This window comes from Leopardus geoffroyi, chromosome A2 (genome assembly GCF_018350155.1).
Source record: "Leopardus geoffroyi isolate Oge1 chromosome A2, O.geoffroyi_Oge1_pat1.0, whole genome shotgun sequence".
Classification (NCBI taxonomy): Eukaryota; Metazoa; Chordata; class Mammalia; order Carnivora; family Felidae; genus Leopardus; species Leopardus geoffroyi.
The window spans coordinates 52806728-52826786 of record NC_059331.1 but is presented as its reverse complement, the minus strand read 5'-3'; the positions used below and the strand labels follow the sequence as shown (position 1 = coordinate 52826786).

At 40.5% G+C, this 20059-nt stretch overlaps 1 protein-coding gene and 1 long non-coding RNA gene across 4 annotated transcripts in view; one reads left to right on the top strand and one right to left on the bottom strand.

The window, feature by feature from the left end:
* ATG7 (autophagy related 7) overlaps positions 1-20059 on the bottom strand; it is a 247225-nt gene that overhangs the window by 152583 nt on the left and 74583 nt on the right. For all 3 annotated transcript variants that reach the window (XM_045493810.1, XM_045493811.1, XM_045493813.1), the window contains exon 17: positions 13370-13450. In XM_045493810.1, coding sequence (XP_045349766.1) covers positions 13370-13450 — 81 coding nt within the window. The remainder of the gene's footprint in view (positions 1-13369; positions 13451-20059) is intronic.
* Positions 9016-13234, top strand: LOC123605985. Its single transcript, XR_006716038.1, has 2 exons — positions 9016-10025; positions 12974-13234. It is a non-coding gene; the product is annotated as an uncharacterized LOC123605985 (long non-coding RNA).

Here is a 20059-nt window from a genome sequence, read left to right as displayed (position 1 = left end):
CCCCTGCTCATGCTCTGTCTCTGTCTCGCTCTCAAAAATAAGCATTAAAAATTAAAAGAAAATTAAGTTTATTCAAAAGAGAGAGAGCAAGAGAACGCATAAGCAGGGGAGAGGCAAAGAGACAGGGGAGAGAATTCCAAGCAGGCCCCTCACTGTCAGTGTGGGCCCAACATGGGGCTTGATCTCACGAACCATGAGACCAGGCCTGAGCCAAAACCAGGAGCCGGATGCTTAACCGACTGAGTCACCCAGGCACCCCTGCTAAAACTTTTAAATGGAAGCTTCCCCCTCACACTCCCCCAAGGACAGTACATAAAGATTCTGTGAGTGTTAGTCTTGCCACATCACTGTCAGAGAGATGTTTAACATGGTAGGTAAGTGAATTGAGAGCGCTGGAAATCCTGGACTTCCATGTCATTTCTCCTAGCTTAATGAACTCTTGACCTGATAGATTGGGTAGCCTTCTTGCTAGCCACTTCCTGGAAAGCTTGAAAAGGACATTGGGAAGACATCCATAACATGTGCCCAAAAAGAGGGAAACACTGCAGCAGTTAACATGATGAAGCCAAGGCAGCTGGCCCTCCCTGTGAGTGTTGCTCTGGCCTCCAACCTCACTCAGAGCCGTGGCAAGGAAAGCCAAGATGCTTGAGGCTAGAGAAAGGCTTCTGAGGAGCAGTGTGGGACAGGGGCAGGAGCATGGACTGCAGGAGGCCTGGTGTTGTCACAGAACTACCATCCTGAGTCCCTTACATCCCTGCCCTCTAAGAACACACAGGTATTCAGAATTCAGAGGGAACATAGCCAAGATGTCTTTCTTAAGGTTCATACCCGCTCCTCTGGAATTGTGGGCCTGACACTGGTCAAAGATACCTGCACAGTAACTTCGGCAAATATGAAGATTCGCCTCCTCCCCTAGCACACATTCCTGGGAACATTAAACCTCAGCTTCATTTTGGTTAATAATGAAAACGCTGGATTAAGATTAAATGCCAACTAGAAAAGAAAAGTGAAAAGGAGAGAAAAAGACATAGAATGTAATAACCTACACATTAATATTTGCTCACCTCTTGAGGCCATGCCCTTTCAAAAGAAATGCTCATCCTTTTGGTTTCCTTCCCTTTTCAACCTCTAAGGATAGAAAGACTTTATGGCTATAATTACGAAGTGAGTCCACTCAGGAAAGGAGATGGGAATTGCACCTGATTTCTGCTTTAAAGAACGAACAATTAAACACACTTACAGTACCAATCATATAGGACAGTGGCACCAAGCTCTTGTTTAATCTTCACTGCCCCTAAAAAGGTGTCTTAACTTTTTTCCACCCAAGTGAAGCACAGAAAGTCTGAGATACTTGTCATTGGTGACACAGTTAGTGGGTAGCGTCGTCTTTGAAGCCAGTGATCATTTCTTTCTTTAAGGTTTTTTTTAAAAATCTTTAGACAGCAAGCGAGCATCCAAGCAGGGGAGGGGGCAGAGAGAGAGAGCAGCTTCTATGTTTAGCCAGGAGCCTGACACAGGGTTTGATCCCACAACCCTGGGATCGTGAACTGAGCCGAAATCAAGAGTTGGATGCCCAAGCCAGTGCCCTTTCTATGGCACAAACCGTATCAAAAAGTCCTGTTATCTCTCAGCCAGCTCCGAGCTCCCTTGAACTGGTGCGCTCGCTTAATCAGACCCCACAAACTGTCTGAAGCTGTTGCAGTGCTGTTTTTTTTTCTTTCTAATTTTAAAGTTTTTCTTGCAAACTGCTTGTTCCCTTGATTCACAACATGCAGCTTCAAATTACTTCTAGCCTTTCCAAAAAATCAAACCCACCCTCAAAGGTCAAGAACTCACCATTGCTGAGGCTATTAAGAGGAAAATATTGTGAGATCTGAAGCAATTTCCCCAGAAGAACTTGTCAAATGTCCTGAGCCTGCACAGCAGAGCCGAAGCAAGCACACCGTCTCCCCCAGGGACCCTGGGAGATGGCCCTCTTCTTGGGACTTGCAGTTCTTTTGCACAGAGGGTGCTAGGGTGTCACAGGCCTCATTTTTCAGGTATTAAGTGCCTACTGGAATATTCTCAATAATAGGAAACAGTAAGCGATTAGGCAACAAACGGCAGATGTTAGGAAATACAACTCTTACTCCTCCAGTAGAGCCAAGTGACGCGTGCATGTTTTTGTTTTCTTTGGTACACACGTTACTCTACCGGTAAATCGGTTTGCACTTGTTTATTTTTTAAAGCCTGCTTGCATTATGATTGGAGTCAAGTCTGCTGGGTCAAATTGAACTAACAGAAAATCTAGATAGTGGCCCATAAAGAGCAATATTGGGCTCATGTCCCACGTCTGGGATATGTGAGAGGTATTAACACAACAATAAATAACTTGCCTCAATTCCCACTTTTGTTACCATTTCCCCCTTCAGGGTCCTTCATGAGAGAGCGGATATAAAAGGGAAATGTCAAGTACAACTGAGAACTGGGAGAAACCCAAATTTCCTCTCCCACCTTTATAAATAACATGAAAATATATGCTTTTGCATGGACTTCTATCCCAAGTGGGAGTGCTGACAAAGGTCTTTAAAGTATCCAAATGCTCTACGGAATCCAGAGTCAACTACAAAGACACCAAGGCTGTCTAGAGTCATGAGGACAGGTAAGTTCTGACTACAGGCAATGGGACTATTCAGAACAGTCTTCATGGGAGGCGGGTCAGTTATCCCAGATATACTGCCATTCCTCAAGACCCTGCTGGATACACACACATGCAAGTACATGGTTCCTCTGATTTGCAAAAACTCGCTACATCTATTCTCCCACTGAGTGCTTACATTTGGCACACTTGCAGCCGTTTCAGGATCACAGACGAAAGGATCACTAAAATTTTCCCATTTTAGTTGGATGGCTATGAAGTCAAGATGTCAAACTTTGGTGTGCACTTTAATCAGCCACTAGAAATTCTAGAAAAGAGAAGCATGCAGTCTTTTCTTCCTTGTGAAGAAAAAAACAACTTTGGGGCACCTGGGTGGCTCAGTTGGTTAAATGTCCAACTTCGGCTCAGGTCATGATCTCCCGGTTCGTGGGTTCAAGCCCCGCATCGGGCTCTGTGAGGACAGCTCAGAGCCTGGAGCCTGCTTCGGATTCTGTGTTTCCCTCTCTCTCTGCCCTTCTCCTGCTTGTACTCTGTCTCTCTCTCTCTGTCTCTCTCTCTCAATAATAAACAAACATTAAAAAAAAAAAAAACTTAAAGAAAAAAACTTTAATTTCTATGATAAAAACTTACTTAAAACTAGGGAAGGCCAGGGGCACCTGGCTGGCTCAGTTCACAGAGCACACAACTCTTGATCTCAGGGTCATAAGTCCGAGCCCCATGTGCAGTACAGAGTTTACTTAAACACACACACACACACACACACACACACACACACACCAAAACAAAAAACAAACAAAAAAACTAGGGAGGGCCAGACACTCCAGAATTTATCATCACATAAAATATTTTATAAGTTATAATGACAGCAACTTTAAGAATAGGATGTTCTCAAACAGTTCTTTCCACATCTTCTATGGCAAAAAAGGCTATGGTGGTAAGTACTTTTAGAAATACCTGAACAGGGTATTGGAAGGCTTTTTAGAAAAAATAAAATGGAGACTCTTAAAAATCCTGCAGGAGAGCAAGCAAAACCCTTCAAAGAACTCATTGCCAAAATGTGTCCTTTAATAAAATGTTAGATCATCTTTGATGAATCCCAAAGGCCCCTTGTTTTAATATCCTCTAAAAATGATCTTCCAATCTAATAACAAATCAGCGAAAGCATCAACTAAAGCAAAGGAGACAGTAAAAGCTGAAAAAGAAGATCAGCTGAATAAATATTTGGAACACTGAAACGTAACATTCAGTGATAGCCACCACTTATGGTATTTATGGCATAAGGATAAATCACACCTTGGCGCTAACAGGCAAAGGGCATCCTGCTGCTGAGCCCTAGCCACCTGTCTGAGTTCCTGCAGGGCAGAGCTATCTTCTTTCTTCCTTCTCTGGTTATGCTGTTCATTTGTTCACCTACTGAATCGTTACTTTTTTCTGCCATTCAAAACATCTACCTGATCATTTCCTACCATTTACTAAAAACTAGTTACCCCTTCCAAGGTAGGAACATTTCTTGAGTAAAGATGTTTATATAATTCAAGTATAGCAAGTTATATTGAATCATGTAATGTAAGTTTACTATCTTGTCCAGAAGGACATCATCAGAAACTTCAGAGGCTTTTATTCATCTCTGTGTCCTTCAAAAATGTATCATGAATTAGGAGCTTTAATGTCTGCTCACGTGAACTATTATGCCAAGAGTCATTAAAATAAACTCACATAAATACATATCTGGGTGTTTTTAGTATCCAGTGTAAACAGTTAGTTATATGTTGTATACAACTTGTCCATGTACAAGCACATACATCCATAAAAAGCTCTCCAAGTTGATGGCTCCCTTATTTCAAAAACCCAGGAGTAACTACCATGATCCGCCCTGCCCCCCCCTTACTTCCAAAGCTACTGAGGGTGGAGAGAGAAGGGAAGATGTCTCATAAATATCATATATAAATATTTTATGAAAATAAATGAATGTATGAAGTATGAACATAAATATAAATTATAAAATACACATATATCTTTATATGAAAAAGGAAGGAACATGAACAGATGATAGTTGGGGCTCTTTGTCCATCAGGAGTCAAATCGGTGCACCACCAGAGATGCGATAACTCTCAGAGCTCTGAGCAGGGTCAGTATCTTCCCTGTCCTAAACATAGTTGGGCCTGAAGAAATGGTGATCAAGAGACTGCACAATCTCAGAGTCATAAAACAAAATCCAGTGGTAAATGAGCTCCTGAATCTCCCTTTACTACAGCTGAGGAAAATGAGTCCCCAGAGAGAGATGGCAACTTTCCAAAGCCATACAAGAGGTCATGGTGGGGCTACTTGCAACATTCATTCCCCAGCGTCTCACCCAGGACAGCTTGGGAATGGCAGCAAAGAAAAACTCATAGTACAAGGGTGCTTTCCTAGGATCCACAGGCATGTTTCTGGGACTTCATGGAGTCACTGAAATTGTCTGTAAAACTGTGTGTGGCTTTGCATTTTTTTATTTTTATTTTTATTTTTTTCCCCAGAGAAGCAGGGTCTACTGCTCTGGTCACTCTGCACAAGGTCCAGGACTCAATGTTAAGAACCACTCTGTCAAGAGATGGGCTTAGGGTGGGGGAGGGGAAAAGAGCCTAAAAGTGAGTGAGATTAATTCCAAACTAATAGGAACCCAGATTTTCAACAATCTGAAGATTATGCTTGGGCCGGGCAGCCAGTGGAACCATGTAAGAACACAGTACTAAACTTTCTGGTCTGGATCATAAAAGGATCCTGTAAGAAAAAAATGTGTTCAAGCAAACTAGGCATGCCTTTGTGACCTCAGGTGACAGGGAGAGGAGTAAGCAGTACAAGCTTTAACTACCAATTAGAACGTCTCAGAAGACCACTGGTCAGAGGTAGCAAGCAGGGCGCAGTTCTCTGGACTCGAGGAGAAGGTTTTGGCAGTACTTGTCATGAGTCATGATGGAAGGTTTCTCAGCTTCTCAAAGCCAGGGCAGCCTTGACCTTCAGTCAGGACTCTCATTGTACCTGCTTGTACAGTGAGCCCAGAGAGGGTTCCACACACCCCGGGTGACCTATTTCAATCACAGGGGTCTTTGTTTTCTCATTTCTGATGTCAACACCAGTCCCAGGAGTGGGCAAAGGCCTTGGTACTTGGTCACAGGGAACTGGATACACGTCAGCCATTGCAATTTCCCTGGGAAACAGAAAATATTTTCCCCACTCTATGGATGAGGAAATTGAAGCAAAGGGAGAAATGTCCAAGGTTTTTCAAGGAGGTGAAGAGCCAAGAGCTCCAAGGTTAGAGCTTGCAGTTACATACTCCATACTGCTTCTGGCTGGATATTCTGTCTCCATTAGGGAACCAAGCAGCTCTGGAGACTGGGAAACACTAGTTGCTAAGCAGAAGATGTGGGATACAGCTTATACAACACGACCATGCACATGGAATCCATCACACATTACAACAGAAGACTGGAGGCCTCACTGGGTAAATGAGATAGGGAAAGGGAACCTGGGGGTTACTCATCATTTTCCAAATCAGAGATTTATGTCCCTTTTGGACAGGAGAAGGAAAAGCTGGCTGCAGCCCAGTTTTGAGTAATATTTGCCACTGAGAAGCTGTATGCAAAAATTCCTGGCACAAACTTTGGAGAGCTCTTCCGACTGGGCTCTGGCCAGTCCTTATAAATGACTGAGATTTAAAACCGTATCAAATCAGAGAAGCAGGGAGTATCCTTGATGAAGCACCATAAATCCCTCTCTCGAAAGCTAATTTCAGACATACAATAGGAATGTTCAGAGAGAAAAATTATCTATACATACCTCTATACACAGCAATTATCTTTCTTAAGTCAAGAAGGGCAGAGATCAATGGCTAACTGTGGTCTGAGTGGCTGGAATATGGTTGATTATCCTGTTTAACCTTAAATATATTTTCTGATTTTTCTATAATTAAAATAGATTGCTGTGGAATAAAGAATAAAATTAAGAAAGGAAAATATAAGAGCTACTAACTTTGAGTGTCAATAGAGAGCCAAAGCTTTTCTCATCTGACTGACTCATTTAACAAAAGAAGTAAAGGAGGTGGACAGAGCAGGGAGCACCTTGCTTGTGGTCACTCAGGCAGCCAGCAAGGGACTCAGAGCCAAGACCCTGGAAATCCCCTGAATGACTTCCTGGCCTCTACACCACCCTGTTGCAGCTGCTGGACTCCTTAGGCTAGGAAACTCCCTATGATTGGTGCTAGATGAGAAACCATTTTAAATGGAATTGTAAAATTCAAAATGGCAGCCTCAAATGCTAGACCAAGTCCACCAGATTCCAACTCAAGAAGAGCTGAAATTGAAATAGCACTCACAAACAGGACAGTCTGTACGGACCTGGGTGTTCAGTGCTCTGTCACAACTGCTATACTGAACAGCTTCATCAATGTGCCATGTTTTCTTTCTTGTGGCTATTATTCATGCAATTCCCCCCCCCCATCTACAATGCCTTCATCTTGTTCTATCTCCCAAGTGTTTCTAGAAATTCCCACTCATCCTTTAACATCAACTCAGAAGTCACTTTCTGCAAGACCACCCCGTTCTCTCCTGTTTGAAAAATGAGTAGGAATATGACACCACCACAAGAGGATGTACCTTGACTGCAGAGCATATCATGATATGGTTTACATATCACTGCTGGTTTATAGGTCAGTCTCATCCTCTAGATAGCATTCCTTAAAGGCAGTGGCTATTTTTATCATCTTTGTCCACTGCAGGGACTCAAATGGCAGTTGAATAAAATGAATACCAGCTAACAGCCATACAGCAAAACTTTAACCTCTCTTTGCATATCTATGACTTGTCTTTTTTAAATTTTTTTCTTTAACATTTATTTATTATTGAGAGACAGAGAGACACAGAGCATGAGCAGGGGAGGGGTAGAGAGAGGGGGAGACACAGAATCTGAAGTAGGCTCCAGGCTCTAAGCTGTCAGCACAGAGCCCAACGTGGGGCTCGAACTCACAGACCTGAGATCATGACCTGAGCCAAAGTCGGTTGCTTAACCAACTGAGCCACCCAGGCACCCCTATGACTTGTCTTTCTATCCTCTAAAGGGTGCATTTGTAGAATCTCAGGCACCAGATTGCTCAGGGACAGTTTTTTTCTTATACAAAGCTTAAATAGCTAAGCTGAATACTGTTATCTCATGCTTTTTAAGTAACAAGGAAATATGATAGAAGAAAGTTAGGATTACATAATACAAAAAAAAAAATCGAATGGTTGGCTAGGAGAAAGGCAAAAACAAACAAACAAACAAACAAAAACATATAATTTATTCTATGAGGATACCAGCTAACATGTATTATTCCTACACCCCTATCGTTCCTCAAGACACAGAACACAGATGCACACAAAAGGTTAACAGCAATCACTTTGGGAAGTTTAATCATAACCCATCAACAGAAGAGCCTATGGCAGAGTAAACACCAAAGGTATTATTAGGGTTGCTAATTGCTAATTAAAATCCCAAGATCAGGTTTCTGGGCACATCTTGCTACATCTGTGCAGTGGGCAAGTCCCAGATGGTATGAAAACAAAGAATGGGGCCTGCTTCTTCCTAAAAGGCTATTCCTGCAGTATCACAAAGGTTGTGGGTGGCAGACTGTGCAATAACCACAAGAATATCCACATGCAGTTGCCTCAGGCACAGCCCTGCTCTGGACTATTGATCCACGACAAGTTTCTAGTCAACTTCTGGGTCCCAGGAACTGGGCTATGGTTGCATAAAACACCAGAAGGTGCTCAGCTTTCTCCTTATAGGCAAAGAAAATGGTCATAATATTCAACATACTGTCCCCCTTCCTCGAGACAGACCGGAAAGTAGGACAAGGGGACTTTCTGAGCTGAAGGAAAACAGTCTATATCTTGATTGAAACGTGGGTTACATACATGTGTACATTTGTCAAAACATAAAGAAGTGTTCTCTCTTAAGATTCATGCATTCCACTGTATATAAATTCTACCTAGGAAATAAGAACCACACACAAAAATCGAACTCTAATTAGTAGGTTTATTTTCTGCAGTAGTATGGGCTAGCAGTTTTGAACTCCCTTTCTATGGGGGCGCCTGGGTGGCTCAGTTGGTTGAGCGTCTGACTCTTGATTTCAGCTCAGGTCATGATCTCAAAGTTTGTGGGATTCAAGCTACACATCGGGCTCTGTGCTGACAGTGAGAAGCCTGCTTGGGCTCTTCTCTCTCATTCTCTCTCTCTTCCCCCCCACCCCCTCAACCTCCCCTGCTCTCTCTCAGAATAAATAAACATAAATACATTTAAAAAAAAAAAATCAAACTACTTTCTATGTATTCCAGACTTGAGCAAGTGAGTAAATACATCCAGGATAATGACAGCCAGGTTTCTCACCATTGGGGAAGGTAGTTACAAATATAGGAAGGGGAAAATTAGCATCACCAAAGGAGATAAAATACATTATGTGCCTCCTGACACAAAGATATATCATCACATCTTTGGTACCTCTACCAAAAATTCATAACCTGACTCTAATCATAGGGAAACATTAGACAAACCCAAAATGAGAGAAATGCTACAAAATAACTGGCAAAAATATCAAAATATTGAGGTTGAGAAAAACAAAGAAAGGCTAAGGAACTTTTCCAGATTGATATGATAACTAAATTCATGCTCGATCCTGAATTAGATCCTGAATTGGACTGGGAGAAAAAAACAATAAAGAACATTTCTGGTACAAATAACAACATTTGAAATACAGACTGGATTAGATTAGTATTGTGGAAACATTAAACTGCCTGAAACTCCTTTTTCCTAGGAAAATTCACACTGAAGTACAGTGTTTAGTTGGAAAGAACCACAAGGTCTCCAACTTACTCTCAAATTTTCAAGAAAAAGAGAAAGGTGGGGAGGAAGAAGAGAGGAGGGAGGGAGGGTAGTGGGCACATACACGAATGGGGCAAAATAGAAACAATTGGTCAATCTGGGTATAATATAAGGAGGTTCCCTGCACTATTCTTCCACCTTTTCTGTAAGTGTAAAATTATATCAAAATAGAAAGTTACCCCCCCACAAAGACCCTAAGCTTCCCCCCAAAATATTTAGGTGAAAGTTCATAATAACTAATTCAATGTATTATGAGAAATTCTTTTAAGAACATTGGTTTTAAAATTCTATTTTTCCCTCTGGTAGCAATCTACAAAACTTGACTCGGTTCTAAATTCCTTTTTAGAACTAAAAACAACTTGTATAGCTTCAAATACGATTTTTTGAAATTCCAGTGGCAGACATCGTCCTTTTAGAAAGTCTTATGATATAAGGAAATTGGAACGAAAGCGCCTTTTCACTACCCTCTCCCTCCAGATTCTTCAGTAATTTTTCTGTAAGTTTGAACAGTGCCAAGTTAAAACCAAACAAGATAAGAAATGATTTATGTGTAGATGATTCAGCCTTCCCAGTCACAGAGAAGTATATTTTTCCCCACCTCAGGCCTTATAAAAGGTCTATACATGTATATAAACACGGTAATCAACAGAGCATTATTACTCAGCACTGAGAGCTTATTCTATCTCCCCCATCTTTCTGCCTGCATTTGTATTGAATTAAGACACAAGTGAGGCCTTGGTCCTGGAGGGGGAGGGGGGGAAGCAAAAATATCAAAAACTACCACAGGAAAAAATTACTTCATGGATATCAAAGGAGAATTTTTAAAAAGTCATTTTTAGCCCCAAAGAATCTTTCTGAAACAATAACAACTATGATATGACTCAGTATAAAAATATTATGCTAAGTATGCATTAAGAAAAATTCACATGCACAGAGATGAAACTGTAATTGGATTTGTCATTTCAAAGTATTAATGTTGGGTTTGCAGATAATAGAGAATGACATTCTCCTAAGCGAATAAAGAAGTTCGCCAAGTAAGTAAAGGCCGTGTTTCTACTGTAAGGAAATACGTGCGCCAGTGAAGCAACCTTTTCAGCACAAAAGAAATTTAATACCCAGACCACATGAAAAGTGATCGCTATGGGAATAGCACAGCTGTTAAAATCCAAGGCAGTTTGTATTAAATCGTCCAACATGTTTATGTAAAGCAGGACTCTCAGAATGACCACCAAGAAGAATTAAGTTTGCTAACAAAAAAGTGATACCTATATTTAATGTAATGCTTACAATAAGTGTGAAAGAAAAATGCAAAGTGATTCTTTCTCAAAGAAAATAAGGGACCTTGGTTAGCTGGTATGCTTGTGATTCTTCACAAAAGTATCTCCAGGACTAACTCAATTAAGAAAGTCAACAAGAAGGAATCGGAGTGCTTGCATTTCACTTACAAAACCCAATTATCTTTATTTCATTGACTAGTCTAATCTGCATAAAGCCACAGAAAATCTTTGGGCACCTGTGCCAAATGATTTCAGTATGAAAATTAATACTGCCAAGTTATTTTGAGACCAATTAACTGAGCCATTCAAAGAAAACAAAATGTGCTCACTATAAAGCATATAATCTTAAACTTGCATTTCTGAAGACAGAAGTGCATGTAGACATCCTTGAGGCCTTGACTTGAACAGATAGAAGATATCTCAAAGAGATGACAAAAAGAATTAACTTATGAGTAACTAGTGACCAAGTGGTAAGCTTTAAATCTCAACACGGACACTTGGGATGCATAATAATAACACTGCTTAGTTTACTTCATTTTTTATTCTTTTTTAAATTATGGCTCATAATTTAATTTTTTTTAATTTTTTATTTTTTTCATATTTATTTATTTTGAGAGAGAGAGAAAGAGCACTTGTGCACAAGCAGGGGAGGGAAAGAGAGAGAGAGAGACAGAGAGAGACAGAGAGACAGAGAGAGAGAGAGAGAGAGAGAGAGAGAGAGAGAGAGAGAGACAGAATCCCAAGCAGGCTCCAGTGCTGTCAGTGCAGAGTCCGATACAGGCTTGAACTCATGAACCACGAGATCATGACCTGAGCTGAAATCACGATGCTTAACCGACTGAGCCACCCAGGCGCCCCTATTTTTTGAATTTTTTTTTTTACTGTTTATTCATTCTTGAGAGAGAGACAGAGCATGAGCATGGGAGGGGCACAGAGTAAGGGAGAAACAGAATCCAAAGCAGGCTCCAGGCTCTGAGCTGTCAGCAAAGAACCCGATGCGGGGCTCGAACTCGTGAACCGTGAGATCATGACCTGAGCCAAAGTTAGACACTTGACTGACTGAGCCACCCAGGTACCCCAGTTTACTTTTTGAAGAAAAAAACTGCTCTAAATGTTTAAGCAACAAAAATTAACCAAATTTATCAACATTCTCAAATCTGAGTTAAGCTGTTAGAGAACCTGGTTAGGATTGTGCTTCTCATAGGATATGACCCAAGTAAAGTTTTTTTATTTTTACTTTTGTTATTTTTTTATTTATTTTTGAGAGAGGGACAAAGACAAAGTGTGAGTGGGGAAGGGGCAGAGAGAGAAGGAGACACAGAATCCGAAGCAGGCTCCAGGCTCCAAGCTGCAGCACAGAGCCCAATGTGGGGCTCAAACCCACAAACCTTGAGATTATGACCTGAGCTGAAGTTGAACCCTTAACCGACTGAGCCACCCGGGTGCCCCAAAGTTTTTGTTTTTGTTTTTTAAACCTTATCAACTCAGAGTGGAGGGAATTTCCCTAGAATTCAATCCCTTCCATACTGCCAAATGTAGGCTACGTGGCAAAGAAGTCCTGAATTAGAACTGAGAGGCCAGAGTTTGGGATTAATGATCCCAACTCTATTTTGCATAACGCTTGAACATGAAAGCCTTGTCAATAAGCTTGGGTTTTAAAAACCCAGGTTATATCACTGAGCATCAGAAGGCTTAGAGGCATACAAAAGAAAATTAGCTATAACACACGGTATACAGGCACAGCTAACTTAGACTATATCTAGACCTATTAAAAAATGAGATGTGGCACCTGGGTGGCTCAGTCGGTTAAGTGTCCGACTTTGGCTCAGGTCATGATCTTGCAGTTTGTGAGTTTGAGCCCCGCGTCGGGCTCCGCTGACAGCTCGGAGCCTGGAGCCTGATTCAGATTCTGTGTCTCCTCCTCTCTCTGCCCCTCCCCTGCTCATGCTCTGTCTCTGTCTCTCAATAATAAATAAACGTTAAAACAATTAAAAAAAAAATGAGATGTCATCACTGTAGTTTTGAGATACATCAGCCGTTTCCCATTACAATGGAGGACATACCAGCTCTATTTTTAGAGCCTCTGTAAAGATCAAAGCTGAAGGGGCCCTTTGATGGGCTCCCTATCCAGGCCCCTAATCTCTGTTTATTTTTTGTCATTATGTAGATCTCCAAAAGACACACCACCAGGACTGCCTAGTATCCCCCCCTCATCTGAGTAACACTTAAAAATTGCTCTATGATGGTCCATGCAAAGGAGGAACCTCAGGGGAAGAACAAAACCTACTGAAGTTCATATTCAAGCCGAAAATTAACATGATGCAAGTATCGATACAGAACTGTATTATCTAATTCAGTCTCTCTTTGTACACTATAAATCAAACTCTCAGGCTGGTTTCTCTGTGAGAATGAATACAGATAAGCAACACCTAGAAAATCCTTTCCAGTCTTTTAGACCCCACCCCTCCCTGCCGAAAAGTTCTCAGTTGGTTTCAGTGCCTCTGGCTGGTACAGTGATGGGCTCAGTTTTAAAACCAAGTCCCTCAAATGCAGAGTGACTTACTTTGGAAGAACAAGCTGTACATTTGTCAAATGCCAGGCTGACAGGAAGGACATTATCAAATCGTGACAGAAATCCCCGGATCTAAAAACAAAACAAAACAATTCACATCAAGCTCAGAACGCCCATACCTGTGAAACGTATTTGTAGTTTCTGATAAGAAGTGGCAAACAATATGGTGGTCCTGATACAGATTACTAGCAAAAATAAAGTTCGGCATAGAGATTTTCCCCTGTACCACAATCAGTTTGAGGAAGAACTGTATCATGTCCTTTATTACATTAGGAGCTGGGGCCTACAACCTTTTCATGTATGTGAGACCTAAAAACACCAAAATACAAAATGAAAGCAGTAAACTGTAAAGTATTGTTGTAAGAAATGTCTTAAAAAATTTAACAGATCAACTAGTTAAATGATGGCTCACCTCTCACATGCAAGTTATAGTGAATATTGGTAAACTTGAGTATCTAGGGTATGATAGTAGGTGGGGTGTCACAGGTGAGAAGGCCTGGGGACTATCCGAGGCAGAGAAGGTGTTAAATATATATCCAGTTATTTGCTTGACTTGAAACAGACAGGAATTAAAAAAAAAAAAAAAAAAAAAAAAAAAAAAACCACCAAATTTATGGGGAAACAGTGCCACCTTGAGCATAAACTTCTAGGCTACAACTGACTGCCATTTTAAAGGATATCCACTGTAACCAGGTTCCACAAACTATGATTTAAGTCATTTATTGAGAACATTATACCTCTCTAGAACTATACTTACACCAAAAGGAGAGTTTTAAACTGTTGTGTATATCATTAACATATTATTGCAAGAAACATGAATGGTAAACTCTGAAGTGTCCACAGGACTAAGCATTTATAATAAGTCAGACAACATGAATCCTCTCATGAGTTAACTTATTTCATCTTCCCAACTGCCCCCATTTTATGTTGATAAAACTCAGGCTCAGAAAGGTGAAGCAACTTGGCTCAGGAAAACAGAAAGTGGCAGAGCTAAGATTCAAAAGTAGGAGTCTTGACTCCAAACGTGGCCCTGACCCTCCCTCCTGCCCCCTACTCTCCTACCTCACCCCCTCCCTCCCTTTCTCTCAGGGTATCACAGGTTTGTTTTCGATATTAGGTCTCAACACAAATCAACAGTGTCACCTGAAAAGAGCAAAAGGACCAAGCCTCACCTTTCCTGCCTTTAGCCACCCTACCCACACTCACCCCAAAAGAAAAATAAACAAAACCTGACAAAGTCTTTAAACAAACAGGATTCCTGCTGCAATGTGATAACTCCACCTTCATGCCCACACTGCACCTGTCTAATTTCATGTTCATACTGGAAAATCAAAATAGCCATGGCAATCTTTCAAATACCCTTAATGATGCAATCCAAGATCAAAAGACCATTTGGTAGAAATGATAAATTAGATAGCTGAGATTAGTTAGATGGCCTCATTGTGAACCTGTGAAAATGTGACAATCTTCTAGTTCTTTCAGTCTCAGGAATGTGGGTGACCATTTCACCATACAGGACTGGAGGCACAATCGAGGTCTTAAGTTTGCTATTCAGGATACCAAAACAGGAGACATCAAACTTCTAGAAAAGACTTTTGAAGTAGGTCATAAATGGGAATGCTGAGATCCTATGAGATCAGCAAGTTACAGGCTTAAAAGAATTCTCATAGTGAGCCTTCTCACACCTCAATTCCTTTTATATTAAATTCACTTAAGGAAAAATGTTATCATATTTTGCCTATTTTCCATTAAAGTATTCACTGCTATAGCCTATATTACTGCCTCCATATGGGCTTCATGAAAAGATTTTCTTCATTCTTTTTTCTCCTACAACTAATATCTAGTTTTACGTTGTACAAAGAAATATTGGCAATTTTCTCTGCTAAACTGTCTCATGATTGCAGATGGAAGGTGAAAGCTTTGAAGGTAAGAGAGACAGAAGACCAAGCAGGAAGGAAGGCAGGAAAGGAAAAAATAAAAACAAAAAACACAGGTGGTGAGTAACAGAAGAAAAAGAAACCAAAATGAATGGACTGGCCAAGCATGGGCCCACACACTATTGTTTAGCACCCCCAGACAGCTCTTTACTAGGAAACTGTGATTCATTTTCCCAGGAAATGAAGTAAAAATAACATCTGTGTATGAGGCCTTTCAAATTCACCAAGTTGGTATCAGAAGGCCCAGGGCTCAATCAATTAGTTTCAGGTAATTTTAAAAAGGAAAACCTTCTCAAACCAATTGCATCAGACTCCTAATGGTTATCTCCACAGATGAGCTCTCTCCCTTCCATTTAATGCAACATTCTGCCATTGATTAATTTTTCCAATACACAGCTCCAAGATGTGTCACTTTTTATTAATTTTCTACAGCAGAAAATTCCTTATGCTGGCATTCAAGATTCCACCCCCACCCCACTCATCTGGGACCATCCTGCCTTTCCAGTTATGTCTTAAATTGAAACTTCTCACTGGCCCCGTACAACTACCAAGCTGAACTTCCAAAGACATTCCTGAGTTCCTGACCTCATCTTAGGCTGAATTCTGTGACTCAGAACTCTTCCTTTTGGAAACAGCTACATAGCCAAGTCTTCATCTTCCTTAAAAGCCACTCAATGCAAACACACCTCTTTCATAAATCCTCAATCTACCTGCACCAAGCATAGAGACAATGTTCCATCATCTGGAATCCTTCCTTTTGATATTTACCACTAAATACCTTCCGTTAGTTATTAAAAAACAAAAAACAAAAAACAGCATGTTAGTGGGATATAATTCATGTACCATAAAATTTATCTTTTTAAAGTATACCATTCAGAGGCTTTTAGTATATTCATGGAATAATTATCACCAATATCTAATTTCAGAACATTTCCATCACCCCAAAAAGAAACCCTGAACCTATAAACAATTGTGCCCATTCTTCACTTTCCCCAGGAAACCACTAATCTACTTTCTATTTCTGCTGATTTGTCTATTTTGCTTATTTCCTAGAAAGGGATCATACAAGACTGGCTTCTTGTTCTTAGCATGTTCTCATGCATTTTACATCAAGTATCTGTACGTCATTCCTATTTATTGCCAAATAGTATTCTGTTAAATAGATACACCATATTTTGTTTATCCATTCAACAGTTGAACATTTCTTTTGGGTATCTACAAAATTGGGCAGATACAGTAACTCCAATTATTTTAAGAATTAATGAGTCACATGGTAACTATATGTTTAACACTTTAAGGAACTGCCAAACTCTTCCCAAGTGACTGTACCATATTACATTTCTGACTTCAGGGTCAACACTTCATACGGTCTCTTTGAGTACAGCCATCCCAGTGAGTCTGAAGTGGTAGCTCATTGAGGTTTGGTCTGCATTTCTGTAATGACTAATAATGTTGAACATTTTTCCATGTGCTTCTTGACCATGAATATAGCTTCTTTGGAGAAACGACCATTCAAATTCTTAGCCAAATTTTAAACTGGATTTTTTTATTGTTGAATTTTAAGAGTTTTTTTTTTTTTTTAATATATTCTGGATAGAAGTTTCTTTTCACATAAGATTTGCAAATATTTTCTCCCCTTCTGTGGGTCGTCTTTTCACTTTCTTGATGGTGTCCTGTGAAGCACAAGACTTTTTATTTTCATGAAGTCCTATTTATTTTTTCTTTGGCTGCTTTGTCTTATGGTGTCATATACAAGAGGACACAAGAGGCCATTGTCTGACCCAAGGTCATGAGGATTATTAAGTTTTCTTCCAGTTTTACAGTTTTAGCTGTTATATTTACGTCTATGATCATTTAGAGTTAACTTTTGTACATTAAGGGTCCAAATTCATTCCTCTGCATGTACAAATCCAGTTGTCCCGGCATTTCATTGACAAGACTCTTCTTCTCCAGTTGAATGGTCATCAAATGACCATACGTGTAAAGGTTCATTTCTGGACTCTCAATTCTATTCTGTTGGTCTATAAATCTATCCTTATGATAGTACAACACTGTCTTCATTATAGTAGCTTTGTCATCAGTTTTAAAATTGGGGAAGTGCGAGCCTTCTAATTTTGTTCTTCTTATTCAACATTATTTTGGCTATTCTGGATCATTAGTCTTTCTCTGAGTTTTAGAATCAGCTTGTGTGCTACTATTACTTAAAAATATTTTTTTTCTCTTGCTTTTAGAGGGCAAGACATAGCTTGAACTATATACATTTGCCCACGGCACAGTGATATGCTTATAAGAGAGACTGCATATTATTATGAAATGAATGACAAAAACACAAAAATCCCAAAGCCTATCAAATTATTCATATCTGAACTATACACAGAAAACAAGTCCCAGACAGACCACAAGAAAAACTCCAACTTAGCACCATTTACATTTTCCAGGCAATTTGAAGCCCTTCCCCGTCAACAATGCTTTAAATCCCCAGTATTAAAAATGCACTGAGCTTCCACAATATGCTCTGCATTCCCTCAAGCTTACAAGAAATGTGTAAAATTTAAAGAGCAGAGGTTGCTACTTAAAATTTTAGCCCCTTCCTTAGACATGCACAGAAATCGCAGAGAAATCTAAAATCCGGGTACCCTAGGCAAAATCCTTATAAATATTTTCACACCTATTTAAGAGGCCAGTCCTCAATTCACAATCCAAGAAGTTTGTAAGGATTTGTCCTTTGCTTGGGCGGAGAAAAACTCACCATCACCTTCCTACTTAGAAGTGTGCCTACTTAGAAGGTATAGGAAGCCTTATGCTCATTCAGCATTTTTCTGAATTTGCCCGATAAGAAGAATCCCCTGGAACTTGATTCAAAAGGCCTGGGGTAAGGCCTGAGGATCAGTATGCTTAACAAGAGCCCCCAGGTGATTCTCATCAGGCAAGCATGTGAAACAGGGGCTTTCGGTTACCAACCTTATTCACACCTTCCTGTGGTTTGCTCTAAACACTCAACATCTCCTGTTAGATGTCAGAAAACAGATGGAAGCATTTAGCAAACCTCTCATTCTTTCCATGTTTTCTAAAGATAGCACCACCACACCTCATTTTGCCCACATCCCAAATAATGTTCAAATGAAAAGGCTTTATAAAATGATATTAAAGTCATTTCCCCATCTACATGGGAACTAATAAGTAAGGCCTCCCAACACTGCTCAAGGTAAGTTCTCTAACTTTGGGGACTGCACACAGTTTACTGTCACCTCTTAGTCTATTATTAGTATTTGCTGTCAATCTTTCCTTATGGGGGTGGGGCAGGCATTAAAGAACTATTTTTAAAGATTTAACTCTACCTATAAATAAAAACAATGAGCCCATGACAGAAAACAGAAGAGCAAACAACAACAAAAAATAACCCATACTCCAACAGGATATTTACTCCCATTTTCGTATTTAAACAAAATATTTAAATATTTAACTTCCTTTTAAATCACCTCCTCTGAATACTGAGAGGGGGAAAGTGCTAATTTTACAAACACACATAGGCCTCTCCACCTAGCTTTCAGGCTAGTAAGAGCAATTCCTTAGAGGGGCCAAACCTTGCCTGCTTCCCTGCACATTTTATTTTTTAAGTTTATATTGTTTTTTTCCTCTCAACACAGAAAAGAATAAGGAAAAAATTTAAATGGCCCATATGGTAATGGATCTGTGGATGCCTAGGACTGAGGGTGGGGATATTAACCAAGTAAAGGCACAAAGCAAATTCTGGGGGTGATTGGGAATGTTCTGTATCTCACTTGGAGTGGTAGTGGTTATATACGAGTGGAGTGTATGCACTCAAAATTCATTAAAATGCACACTTAAATGAGCATACATAAATCATACCTCAAGGGGCGCCTAGGTGGCTCAGTTGGTTGGGCGTCCGACTTCGGCTCAGGTCATGATCTCACAACTCATGAGTTTTAGCCCCGAGTTGGGCTCTGTGCTGACAGCTCAGAGCCTGGAGCCTGCTTAGGATTATGTATGTATGTATGTATGTATGTATGCATGCATGCATGCGTGTGTCTCTCTCTCTGCCCCTCCCCCACTCACACAGTCTCTCTCTCTCAAAAATAATAAACATTAAAAAATAAATTATACCTCAAAAGGGTAAATTAAAAAAAAAACTGTTTATAATCTTAACATTTTCAGAACAGTTCAGAAAGGCACAAAGGAAAATTATAAGTCCGTATTGCCCCCCAGTCTCCCATCCTCAAAATAATCTCCAGCTTCAGTTTTCTGCATTGCCTTCTAGGAAAAAAAAAAAAAAAATCACACACAAACCAGCTCTAAGAGGTATCACTGCTACCCCCTGAATCCTTAAAGGCCCACCTGGGAATGACAGAACCTAGAAGAAACACGATCCACTGTGGTTCCTTGGCTCCCTTAGTTCTCATGGCCCACAGGCCCCAACAAGGGTGAAAGCAGCCTGAGGTGAAATCCCCCAGGTCAAATCCTAGTGAGGCGCTTGGTGGTGTTTGCATTTGGCTGACAGGGCCTAGTGAGCAGGACAGGCTCCCCTCATCAGCAGGAGTAAAAACCTGGCAGGAGATATGCAAAAGCCTCAGAGCAGGGCCTTTAAACTCTCTTTGGCCTCCCTCCTGGGCGGTCCCAGCAGCACAGTGGGTGATGGCAGCCCAAATCATTAGGCACACCTGTGCATGCCTAATTAGCTCCATAGGCGCACAGGCAGAACACATGCTTAGGCTGGAGGTGTGTG